The sequence below is a fragment of the Bison bison genome, unplaced genomic scaffold (assembly GCF_000754665.1).
Source record: "Bison bison bison isolate TAMUID 2011002044 unplaced genomic scaffold, Bison_UMD1.0 scf7180017864344, whole genome shotgun sequence".
Classification (NCBI taxonomy): domain Eukaryota; kingdom Metazoa; phylum Chordata; class Mammalia; order Artiodactyla; family Bovidae; genus Bison; species Bison bison.
This window is the reverse complement of record NW_011494916.1, coordinates 133,645-146,770: the sequence shown is the minus strand read 5'-3', so window position 1 is coordinate 146,770 and position 13,126 is coordinate 133,645. Positions and strand designations below refer to the sequence as shown.

At 41.7% G+C, this 13,126-nt stretch overlaps 1 protein-coding gene across 1 annotated transcript in view; it reads right to left on the bottom strand.

The window, feature by feature from the left end:
* Positions 1-11,763, bottom strand: part of BCKDHB (branched chain keto acid dehydrogenase E1, beta polypeptide) — a 270,277-nt gene extending 258,514 nt beyond the window's left edge. The window contains exons 1-2 of the mRNA XM_010854589.1: positions 11,530-11,763; positions 1,871-1,948 (exon numbers count right to left, since the gene is read on the bottom strand). Of these exons, the coding sequence (XP_010852891.1) occupies positions 1,871-1,948; positions 11,530-11,725 (274 nt within the window). The 5' untranslated portion in view covers positions 11,726-11,763. The remainder of the gene's footprint in view (positions 1-1,870; positions 1,949-11,529) is intronic.
* Positions 11,764-13,126: the final 1,363 nt, after the last annotated feature.

The following is a 13,126-nucleotide window of genomic DNA, read 5'->3' as shown; positions in this document are numbered from 1 at the left end:
TAATATACCATATACAATGAGAGTCAGCAATTTGAAGAAGCTGAAAGAACAGCATTTCAAGCTGAGAGAATAGTGACAAGTAGGAAAGTGGAGAAGGAAATGGCAACCCACTCCAATGTTCTTGCCTGGAGAATCCTGGGGACAGGGGAGCCTGGTGGGCTGCCCATCTATGGGGTCGCACAGAGTCGGACACGACTGAAGCGCCTTAGCAGCAGCAGGAAAGTGACATAGACTGAAGTATAATGGAATGTAAAGAGCAAGGCAAAGAATCGTTCTGGTGAAAACTCAGGGGTGCTACGTAGGCAAGGCAAATTAAACTGAATAAGGGGATGTTCACAAAGCTGAATTCTAGTCCCATTAATGCACCTCACCAGCTTCAAAGACCTCAAGAAAATAACTCACCCTTATCTACATGACTATATCAGTTATTCTGTTTCAAAACAAAGCAAGTCCAGCTCTCACTTCTCCTAAAAACTAACCTGCTTTCCACTTGACCTTAAAAACTGAGATTCTCAAGGGGAAACCCAAGGTATACTAAATATACATATAAAGCCAAGTCAATCTAATTTAGAAAACGCACAGCAGCACAACTCTTTTTATATCAATAATTTAGTAAGATGAGGTACTCATAAAGTTAATTATTAATATTAAAGTTATTTTCCAAAAAAAATCTTACAAGTTGAATGATAATGTATCCCAAAGGAAAGCACAGAACTAAACTTTAATTTTATATCAATAAATAGATAGCTGAACAAAGTGGTATTTTCCACTTTTTCTATATGCTAGACAAACAACAGCACATATTTTAAAAGGTATTATGTTAATGTATTATCAGGACCACACATACCATGGAAAAAAATTAATAATGTCAGTGTCAGATATACATGAGAACTAATTCATAATAAGAGGATAAAAATGTGTTTAATATCATAATTTGATTATTTAGCCTTAAGCATTTGTTCAGGTCTTGTAAAAATTTCAAGGAAGCAACCTAGATGTCCATCAGCAGATGAATGGATAAGAAAGCTGTGGTACATAGACACAATGGAGTATTACTCAGGCATTAAAAAGAATACATTTGAATCAGTTCTAATGAGGTGGATGACACTGGAGCCTATTATACAGAGTGAAGTAAGCCAGAAAGAAAAACACCAATACAGTATACTAACGCATATATATGGAATTTAGAAAGATGGTAACGACAACCCTGTATGCGAGACAGCAAAAGAGACACAGATGTATAGAACAGTCTTTTGGACTCTGTCGCGGGGCAGGGAATGATTTGGGAGAATGGCATTAAAACATGTATAATATCATATAAGAAATGAATTACCAGTCCCGGTTCGATACAAGATACAGGAAGCTTGGGGCTGGTGCACTGGGATGACCCAGAGGGATGGTATGGGGAGGGAGGTGGGAGGGGGGTTCAGGATGGGGAACATGTGTACACCCGTGGCGGATGCATGTTGATGTATGTCAAAACCAATACAATATTGTAAAGTAAAAAAAATAATAATAATAATAATTTTTTTTTTAATTTCAAGTAGATATAATGCTATCCATTGAGCTCCAGACAAACATTTACAGCAAATCTTCAATTCTGAATTAACACAACTACCATAGTCAAGCAGGGCTTCCCTGGTGGCTCAGCAGTAACAAATCTGCCTGCCAATGCAGAAGACGAGGGTTTGATCCCTGGGTCAGAAAGATCCCCTGGAGAAAGAAATGGCAACCCACGCCAGTATTCTTGACTGGGAAATCCCATGGACAGGGGAGTCAGGTGGGCTACAGTCCATAGGGTTGCAAAACAGTCGGACATGACTTAGCAACTAAACAACAACAACCACAGTCAAGCACCAAGGAAGTTTACCTGCCGTAGGATCTTTGGCCAATGAGTTATCTAAGGCACTTGTTACTGCCTGGAAGAGATTCATCTTCTGAGTCTGCCCTGTGAAAATTTTAAAAAAAGAAAAAATCATGTATTATTACATAAAAAATAATCAGTTTTTTAACAGTCAATTAAACTTTGATTAAAGCCAAGGTAGAAAGGAAAGCATGGAATATATTACACAAATTTACTGGATTATTTACCATGGTAAGGTCTCTGTGGAAGATGTAAAAGCAATACAACTTTAAGATGCTTGTTGAGGAGCCAAAACTGAAACATATTAAACAATTTAAAAACAACTACTAAAAAAAAAAAAAGAAAGAAAGAATACAATAAAGTTGAACAAATATGTGTCCACATAAATAAAAGGTAAGCAAAGTCAGTATAGAGAAGCAAGCAGAGTGGGAGGGGTCTGGGAAGATGCCCTGGATGGGTTTTAGGAACATAGGTCATAACAAATACACATGACCAATGGCATGTGTTAAATGTGCCAATAAGAGCAAATAGCCATGGACCATAAACAATGAGAAAGGCTAAAAGAACTTCAGCGCCCAGAACTGTTTGGATAACTCTACAATCCCATGCCTTGGTCCTTCCTATTATCTTATTGCTCAAGTAGAATCTCTGTCAGCCAATCTCTATCCCCCTAAATGGGCTGTTAAGACGATTAAATGGAACAATAAATGCACAGAACAGTGAAGAGTGCATGACCAGTGAGCACTGAATAAATACTAGCTGACTTTTGTTAGACTCTGGACTGTGTCTCTGTGCTTCATGTTGACCTTGGCCATTATTCTGAATGGTATGAAGCTTTATTTGATAAAGTTTCAAATGTCAGAATTCAGAAATAATCATGATTTTAGGGCTTTGATTTAAGCCTCAGTGCTGCCCAGTGCCCATGGTCTTCCTAGAAATTTAGGGTCAAATCATCTGTGAAAACACAACTCAGAGCAAAAAAAAGTTCCTTTCTGCCCATGTCTTCTCTGATGCTCAAGCTCTGTCTTCGTAGCTCAGTTGATAAAGAATCTGCCTGCAATGAAGGAGACCCGGGTTCAATTCCTGGGTCAGGAAGATCCCCTGGAGAAGGAAATGGCAATCCACTCCAGTATTCTTGCCTGGAGAATCCCCACGGAAAGAGGAAGGAGCCTGGCAGGCTACAGTCCATGGGGTTGCAAGAGTTGGACATGACTTAGCAACTAAACCACCACTGTCTTCATGTCAGCGCCTGATCCATGCACCTTAATCCATAGCCATGCAGTTATCAAATTCCAATGCCTGCTGCTTATTCCCCAACCACTGGCCCACCTAAATTCTGTGAACTGCAGCTGCCTGTGTGTCCTCAAAGCCAAGGTCTAATTCCCAGGCTGGATCACAACAGCAACTGCTGTTGCCTTCAACCTGCAGCCATGAGACCCTGGTCACCTGTCCTTTTCCTGGAGACCTATCCCCAGAACAGCCTGGCTCCACAGCAGGCTCTGACTCAGGACACCTCCAATTTGCCATCTTCCATTGACACCCAGCCTTCTGATTCTCTGTCCAGCTCTGGACTCACACATCTCTCTGATCCCTTCCACACTGCTGAATGACAGTCTGTATGATCACCGACTCAATGCACACAGGTTTGAGCAACCTCCAAGAGACAGTGAAGGACAGGGAAGCCTGGTGTGCTGCAGTCCATGGGGTCACAAAGAGTCAGACACAACTCAGCGACTGAACAACAAATACTCAATCAGATCTGCCCCGCTGCCTTCTGAGCCCATAATAAAGCCTGTTTCTACTCATATTTCTGGTGTGGAGAATAGGAATTTATTCAAGAAATTGTTGTCATATCACCATCACACTCCATGTCCATAATTACCTCACAAGTTATTTTTCTTCAGGCTAAGAATAAATCATTTAATAGGTACTTTGCTTAAATCCTTTTCTCCATTCTAGAAAAATTCTTGGAAGATTTGACTGATGCTGGGTATCAGATGATGATGGTTTAGGGTAAACTGTTTTCTCAACCACCATGACATTCCCACTCCTTCTCCTCTTTCAAACATTTCCTAAAGTAAAATTTTTATCTATGAAAATCTATGAGGATTTTCACAGCTAAGACTCTAGGGAGAATGAAAATGCCTAAACAACTATGCTAGTATTTATTTCAAGTCTGCTGATCATTTGAATTAATACTGAATGCCCCTAAGATATCTCAGTGAACTGCAGCTTGGCAAGTTTCCAAGGGTGAATATGGACAGTATTGCTTGATAACCACAAAGAATTTGCTCATCTTATATGAAAACAATTTACAAGTAAGGGTATTTAAAGGTTATATTTCCATATGAACACATAATCTTTCACTCCTGAATACTTAGTTTTCTGAACAGAATCAGAATTTTGGGGTTTTAGATTAACTACTCTTCTACTGGATGGTTTTAAAAGCTTTAAATGACAATTTTTAATAGAGCAATATTTACTTTTGATTCTTTTTAAATATGCAGTATGATTTATGGATGAGTCAGGAAGAAATCACAAGTTATTCAGAGGTAATATCATTTAAATATTTATTTTCCTTAGAATTACTTATTTTCCTGGAGGTGACAGCAAAAACTATTGATAAAGTATGCCTAATCTTCCCTCCTGATAAGATAAGCATACACTGACCATATCTAATCAGAGCTGTGCCACTGGAAAGACTTTTAAAAAAAGAAAAGAAAAGGGTTTCTGAGCACCACTACAAAATTATTAAATCCAGTTGTCAAATCACACAATTACCAGTATCATTAACTGGCTGCAAAATTTCAAAGCTGGACTGATGACTCTTCTTTCCTAAGATAAAAAGTTATAACAAAACAAACTTAAATATACACAGCAGTGCAATTTCCCAAGCCAAAGATGAAAGCTAAAGGGTATCCTCGTAAAACAGTGTTTTATGGTTAGATCAGAGCTGCTTCCTTTGTGGCTCAGCTGGTAAAGAATCTGCCTACAATGCGGGAGACCTCGGTTCGATTCCTGGGTTGGGAAGATCCCCTGGAGAAGGGAAAGGCTACCCACTCCAGTATTCTGGCCTGGAGAATTCCATGGACTGTATAGTCCACGGGGTCACAGAGTTGGATTCGACTGAGTGACTTTCACTCACTCACTCAGAGCTGCTTACTCAAAACTGTCTGAAATAGAACATCATGAAAAACAGGTGGATTCATTTTGATATTTGGCAAAAATAATACAATTATGTAAAGTTTAAAAATAAAATAAAATTAAAAAAAATGAAAAACAGGTCATCATCTGGCCAAGAGGCAAAAGAAAAGATGGTCAGTTTCACTAATTATTAGAGAAATGCACATCAAAATTACAATGAGATATTACCTCACACTGGTCAGAATGGCCATCATTAAAACATCTACAAATAAATGCTGGAGAGGGTGTGGAGAAAAGGAACCCCCCGCCCAACACTGATGGTGGGGATGTAACCCACACTAGAAAACAGTATCAAGTCCCTTAAAAAACTAAAATTAGAGCTACCATATGATCCTACAATCCCATTCCTTGGCATATATCCAAAGAAAACTCTAATTCGAAAATATACTTGTAATCCAGTGTTCACTGCAGCACTATTTACAATAGCCAAGACCTGGAAGCAATCTAAATGTCCATCAACAGACAAATGGATAAAGAAGATACGGTACATATACACAATGGAATAGTACTCATCCATAAAAAAGGAATGAAATAATGCTGTTTTCAGAAACATGGATCAACCTAGAGATTATAATAATATAATACTAAGTGAATTAAGTCAGAGTTCAAAGCTCAGTTGTGTCCGACTCTTTGTAACCCCATGAATTGTAGCCCGCCAGGCTCCTCTGTCCATGGGATTTTCCAGGCAAGAATACTGGAGTGGGTTGCCATTTCTTTCTACAGGGGATCTTCCTGACCCAGGGATCGAACCTGGTTCTCCCTCACTGCAGGAAGAATCTTTTACCACCTGAGCCACCAGGAAAGCCCAATTAAGTCAGGGAAAAAAAAAGACAAATATCATGTTATCAGTTATATGTGGAATCTAAAATATGCTACAAATGAACTTATTTACAAAATAGAAACAGACTCACAGACATAGAAAACAAAACTTATGGTTACCAAAGATGGAGGAGGCAATAAATCAGGAGTCTGAGATTAGCAGATCGAACTACTATATATAAAATAGACTGTATAGCACAGGGAACTATATTCAATATTCTGAATTAAACCATACCGGAAGGGAATAAATAATATTTTAATTTTAAATAAAAAATAAGCCAGGTCATTATCATTGCTACAAAAATAAAGTGGCATGCTGGCAGGATGTAAGGGACATAATAGAACATAAACTCCAAGAGGGCAGGGGTTCTTAGTGCCTTTGATCATAGCAACGTGCTCAGACCTTACAACAGTATCTAACATGTAACAAGTGCTCAGTAAGTATCTGCTGAGTGAATGGCTGAGCAAATAAACCTATGAGGCTGTTTCTTAAAAATTAAAAAATACACAGAGCAAATTGTTCATCAACCACTTAAAAACAAAGGAATGGAGCAGGGAAAAAAATTCTACCAATGTCACACGTCAAAGACAATTCCGGGCAAAGGGGAGTGAGGGAAGGTGATGCTGCAGTACCAGTCTGATGAGCAGCACTCAGTTATTCTGAGCAACTATTCCCTTTGCAGCACGGAAGGGAGACAGAGACAATCCACAGAGCTAAAGCACCTGAGACCATGGTATGCCAGCTACTCCCTGTGTGACTCTGGGAAGGCTACTTTACTGACATTCAGCTTCCTTTGCTACAAAACATGGATAATACTATCTAATATGTAGGACGACTGTGAGAATTCAGTGAGATAACTACTATCAAATGTCCAATATTTATGGACCGTCTACTCTGCACTGGTTAACCTTCCCTCCCCCACTCAATAAGATAATCCCTGCAATTACTGGTGCCTGGCACCTCCATTTACTTTTCCAAACGTATTTCCTACCCCTTCCCATTCTCCTCCAAATAAACTCACTAATTCCTGTTCCTCATATAAACTTTATGCTTTCTAACCTCTTGTTATTTATATTGTTCCCAACACTAAAAGTTCTAATACAGTAAGTCCCCTACATGTGAACCTTCAAGCTGTGAACTTTCAAAGATGTGAACAGATTATAACCCTATTACAGTACAGTACCATATAGTAGACTGAGTTAGCTGGGTACCTAGGCTAACTTGGTTGGACTTACCAACAAACAACTTCACACATGCTCTCAGAACAGAATTCATTGGTACTTTGGGGACTTACTGTACTTGAAAGAACACCCTCATCCCCACAATACAAGGACTCTTCCTTCTACACTTGACCTTTGAGAGCTGCCTACCATCCCCTACTCAGAACATCCCAACCACAGTGGCTTTCTCGGGTCCTACAGCACAAACTCACCCCACCCCAGAGACTTCACCCTTGCTTGCCCTTGTTTCTTCCTGGAAAACAAACTTGCCCTCTGGTCCTTGCAGAAGTGATTCCTTTACCTTTCTTTACAGTACAGTTTAAATGTCACCTCCTCAGAGTCCACTGTGACCACCACTCTATTTAGGGAGGCCCTTTCATGTGTCAAAATAATCAAAAGAATAAACATTATTTGCAGCACAAATGAAAGTCAGAGAGATAACAATATATTAAGGCAGAGAGAGAATAAATATATTCATTAGTATCTTTACCACACAAAACATTAGTACAACATTTGTATAGGAGGCTTTGGAGTTAGACACATCTGGGTTCAAATTCTTGGTCTGCTACTTAGCAGACTTGGGCGAGCCACCAGCATCTCTAAGCCTCAATTTTCTCATCTGTGAAATGAGCATAATGCTCTTTAACTCAACAGGGTTACTGGGAGGATTGTAGACTGATGTCTACACCGCCACCTGGAATACATAGCTGCTCAAAAATGGTAGGTAGCATTAGTACTGACAGAAAAAAGAGCACCGTGTACAAACTTTTAAAGTACACAGAAACAAGGAACGTTCAATTCCCACAAGTGCAAAGAAATCTAGCAAATATATGGGGACATATTCAATAGAAATGAAATAAATGCATATCAAAACAAAGTGCAGTTAGCACAAAATACCCCATAGTGAGTGAGTGTGTCTGTGTGTGCACACGTGAGTGCACGAGCACACACAATTCTGACACCAATTCCAAAGTGTGGGTCTTTTAACATATCACCGAGCAAATCTCCAACCAGGTGTCAACTCAATTCTGATATGATCTCCCACAATGTCAGATCCTACCGGTTAAGGGCTCAGTCCTACAAGACTGCCCCTCCCCCAATTCAGGTGCCAACCCCAAGGGCAGGTTGTCTCCTGTGCTTCTGACCAATGGACATAAGAGCAGAGGCTCCCACAACTCCTCCTTGGGTTCAATTGATTTGCTAGAGCATCTCACAGAACTCAGAAACATTTTACTTACTAGATCACCAGTTTATTATAAAATACATATAACTCAGGAACAGCCAGATGGAAGAGCTGCAAACAGCAAGGTGTGCGGAAAGATGTGAGATGTTCTCTGAGAGCATCACTCCTTTGGAAGCTCTCAGAACCTGTCCTTTGGGGTTTCAAGGAGGCTTCACTAGATTGGCATGGCTGATTAAATCACTGACCATTGGCAATCCACTGACCTGGAGGTCCCCCTACCCCTTCCAGAGGTGAGCGGGGTGGGACTGAAAGTTCCAACTCGCTAAGCACATCTGGTGATAATCCCCATCCTTGGGTAACTTTGTGTGCTGTATGCTAAGTCACTTCAGTCGTGTCCAACACTTTGCAACACCATGGACAGAAGCCCACCAGGCTCCTCTGTCCATGGGATTCTCCGGGCAAGAGCACTGGAGTGGGCTGCCACTCCTCTTCCAGGGGATCTTCTTGACCAAGGAATCAAACCCATATCTCTTGCATTGGCAGGAGGGTTCTTAACCACTAGCATACCTGGGAAGCCCCTTAGGTAACTTCAGGGCTTACCAAACAGTAATACAACTAAAGACATTTTTATTGCTATCATCATGAGAATTTTCAAGGGTTCTGTTCCAGGAACAGAACAAACACCAGATATGTATTTCCTACCATGTCACAGGATCACAGCACACCTGTGATTTTAGCATGATATCCAGTACTCACACTCATACTGCAAATACGAGTTATCAACTGGTAATTCGAACTATGCATTAAAAATCCAAAGATGTGGTCATATATTCAAGTAGGAAATCTCACCCCTGGATTTATTGTTTATCCTAAAGAAATAATCTCAGATACATAAAAGATACAAGAAATGTTTCCATCTGCATTATTTATAACACAAAAACTATAACAACAAAAGTATAAGGGTATGTTTCCATTTATTTTCTGAGTGATTGCTTCTTAGCAGTCAGAGACTGTGTTAAGTACATTACACACATTATCCTTATTTGGTCCTCATAAAAACCTTCCAAAGTAAATATTAAGTCCTCATAAACTGAGGCTTACAGAGGATTAAGTGATACGTTTATTAAAGTTATAGGTAAGGATAAAGATGGAACCTAGGCCAATCTGATTCTAGAGCCAAAATATTAACCACTGACCTATACAGTGTTTCTGTTCAACAGAACAAGTTTTTTTTTTTGGTTGGGGTTTTTTTTTGGGGGGGGGGCGGTGGTTATGTCACACAGCTTGCAGAATCTTAGTCCCTCAACCAGGGATTAGACCCAGGACCTCCACTGTGAAAGCATGGAGTCTTAAACACTGGACCCCCAGGGAATTCCCAAAACATTTTTCTAAAGAAAGCTATAAAAAACAATATGGGGAAATGCTTCTGATTAAATAATGCGAATTGTATTTATATTAAAACTACAATTATGGGAAATTTTTATTCCATTCATTTTAGTGTGCTCACTCAGTTGTATTCAACTCTTTATGACTCTATGGACTGTAGCCCACTAGGCTCCTGTGTCCATGGGATTATCCTAGCAAGTATACCGGAGTGGGTTGCCATTTCCTCTTCCAGGGGATCTTCCCAACCCAGGAATCCAACCCATGTCTCCTGCACTGGCAGGCAGATTCTCTACCACTGAGCCATCTGGAAAGCCCCATTTTATCAGTGGAATTCTTTAATTCCACTAAATTGGAATGAAATCCCTAAAAGATACATCCAGAAATATTAGCAATATTTACAGTAGTGGGTGTTGAGATTATCTTTTTTGTTTTTTCTATTATTCAAATTATCTGTAATATTCTTTTGTTATTTTTATAATAAGAACAAGCATTTTATTATCATTTTACTCAAGCTTTAGTAATTTCATAATTATGGAAGGAGGTTAAGAAGACCTGCGCTATTTCTCAAGTATTGGGCTAGTTTCTTTGAAGACAGAATTCAAGGTTCATATTGTTGGTGAGAAAAAATTGTGCTCACCTTTATGGTGTCTACTATTTCACAAAACCAGAACACCTCTTAGTAAATAGTTTCCACATGAAGTTTAGCACATTGTTTAGAATGGAAGCTCTGGAATCTGAATAATTAGATTCCAAAGCTGTGTGCATGCTAAGTTGCTTGAGTGGTCTCCTACTCTGCGACACTATACCACTAACTTCTCTGTGTAATCCAGGACAAAGTATCTCAAGATCTCAGCTACCCAAATGAAAAACTGAGGGGAAAAAAAAAAGATTACCTACCTCTTAAGATTGTCCTAAGCATCAAATAAGAGAATGAATGTAAATTTCTCTGTCCAGGGCCTGCCTGCGGTTAGCGCTCAATAAATATTTATTTTTCTTACTCACAAGTAAATACTGACACACTTCCCCAAAAGTTGGCTCTAGCATGTGAGAAGTGATTAGCCAGCCAAGGAAAAGTTAACTGTTTTCCTACTGTTCCCAATGTTGCGATGATAGGCACTGGATCTTTCGGAGGTTACAGAAAACTCAGCTACAACAGTCATGCAACTGCCATCAGGCCAGGTGTGAGAGGTGCTCGATTCTTTGCCGCAGTTGGAAGTACTCGATGTCTTCCTCCGCCCATTACCCACACCGCTTACCTTTCCTTGGCTAAGTGGCAGCCCTGCCCAGCACAAGCTCAGTGCTAGGCCCAGATAGAAAGGAAGATGGCTGTTTCGCATCTCTAGGAAGAAGCTGTTCTGTGACCTTGGGAAAACCAATTACTTTAGTTACTTTAGTCCCTCTGTTTTCTCTACTAAAGGAAACAAAAACACAAAAGGGAGGAGGGACTGCTTTTTTCTTTAAACATACCTCTCTGCCTGCAGTTTGTGGCACGTCCGTGGGCAAGCTGGGACAACTCTGGGGTGGGGCAGACTTGAAAAAGCAAGGATAAGAGAGCGGAGAAAAGGTGGCGTTCCCAAGCACGCCCCTGCACTCTCCGGCCCTAGCACACCCCGCGCGCCCTCTCACCCATCTCGAGTGAGATGCCTCTCGAAAGCACGAACATGGAACTAAGGAGGAAATCACAGACATACAGGTAGCGGACTCTCGAGAGCAGGGCAGGGACTCTGCTGCGATGCAAGGAGGTCAGCTTGCCGGCCCCCGCCGAGGACGGGCAGGGCGGCACCCTCAGTGACCTCGCATGGGCCTGCGAGACTGGGCTGCAGCGGAGCGGACAGGGCAGCCCCTCGCTCACCGTACTCCACGGGCTCCGGGTCAGGCTGGAAAGTGAAGTGAGCCACCTGCCGCCTCTGGGCCGCAGCCCCGTAGGCCGAGGAGGACTGCAGGAAGCCCCTCGACAGCCCCGCGCCACACAGCCGACGCCAGGGTCCGTCGGCCCCGGCTGCACGGAGCCGCAGCAGCCAGCCCGCGAACGCCGCCACAGCCGCCATCCCGGTTCACCACCCGGATTCGCAGGCTGCGGGGCCGCCAGCTGCCAGCCGGGAGGGCGGAGCGCCGAGGCGGCTTTTCCATTGGCTGGACCTAAGGAGCGGGCCTGCCACTCGGACCAATCAGAACCAGGAATTCGGGGGGTGGGTCATGCTTCGAGACGACCCAGTCGCTTTGGACCGTGGTGCGCATGCGGAAAGGGGGCTAGGGCGGGTGCAAGCTGACAGGTGAGCTCCAATGAGATGGTTCCTAGAGGTGGAGTCCTGGTAGGGTCCGCAACGAGATCAGGGGTTCCGCACGCCTGTCCGCCAGTTCCCCACTCGGCATGGGTTCCTGCTTTTTCCAGTGTCATGTGCGCCGTGAGGTTCTGATGGCTTTTTCACCTTAAGATTTATGTTTTCTTTTGAACCCTTTCTTATCCTCTCCCATTCTTTACCTCTATTATTCTCCAAGAAATGGAAAGGGTTATGGATTGGTATTTGGTTATTAGTTTGGGGTTTCGACAACACTGCGGGAATCAGTGCTGTAAGCCTCCGCTGTTTATTCAAACCCTCCCTGTGTGCTTAATAAGTATGTATTGATTTTCTTTTATTAATTTTGTTTTTCTGGGTTTAAACGAGAGGGAAAGAGGTAAAACTTCTATTTTACCTGCAAATCCACTTCATAGGAATCCAGGTGCATTTTTGCCCAGGTGCAGCGAAAATGACCTGATTAGCTTAGAGACCTGGGGAATTTAAGAACTTCTTAATTTACATTTAAAATAATCAACTTTGTAAATTTTATTCTTAAAAACGCAAATGTTTTTCAAAGTATACTTTCAAAATAAAAATAAAAGGATACCTTCTCTATGAATTTACGCATTACAGCAAAATATGGTAGAGAGAAGAATGAAAGTGTTTCCATCCGATGAAAGTGGAAAAGAACAGGCCCCAAGCAGAATTTGAAGAAGAAAGGGAAAGAATGCAAGGGTAGGAGCAGGGGAAAGCATATTCCCCTTCTGCTATTCCTGACCCAGCTCATCTTTGGTTTTGCAAGGAAACTTTGGCCACCTGATGCGAAGACCTGACTCATTGGAAAAGACCCTGATGCTGGGGAAAATTGAGGGCAAGAGGAGAAGGGGGTGACAGAGGATGGCATCACTGATTCAATGGACATGAGTTTGAACAAACTCGGGGAGACAGTAATGGACAGAGAAGCCTGGCATGCTACAGTTCATGGGGTTGCAAAGAGTTAGACACGACTTAGCGACTGAACAACAGCAAAGAAGAGAAGAAATGGGGAGAGGAGAGGCAAAGAGAGGCGCCAGCTGCCTGTTTTCTGATTGGGGTTAAGAGATGAGATTTTTTTTTCCCCGTTCATAGATCACTCAGCTTATTGCAAATAGTACCAACACAGTTAGTCTC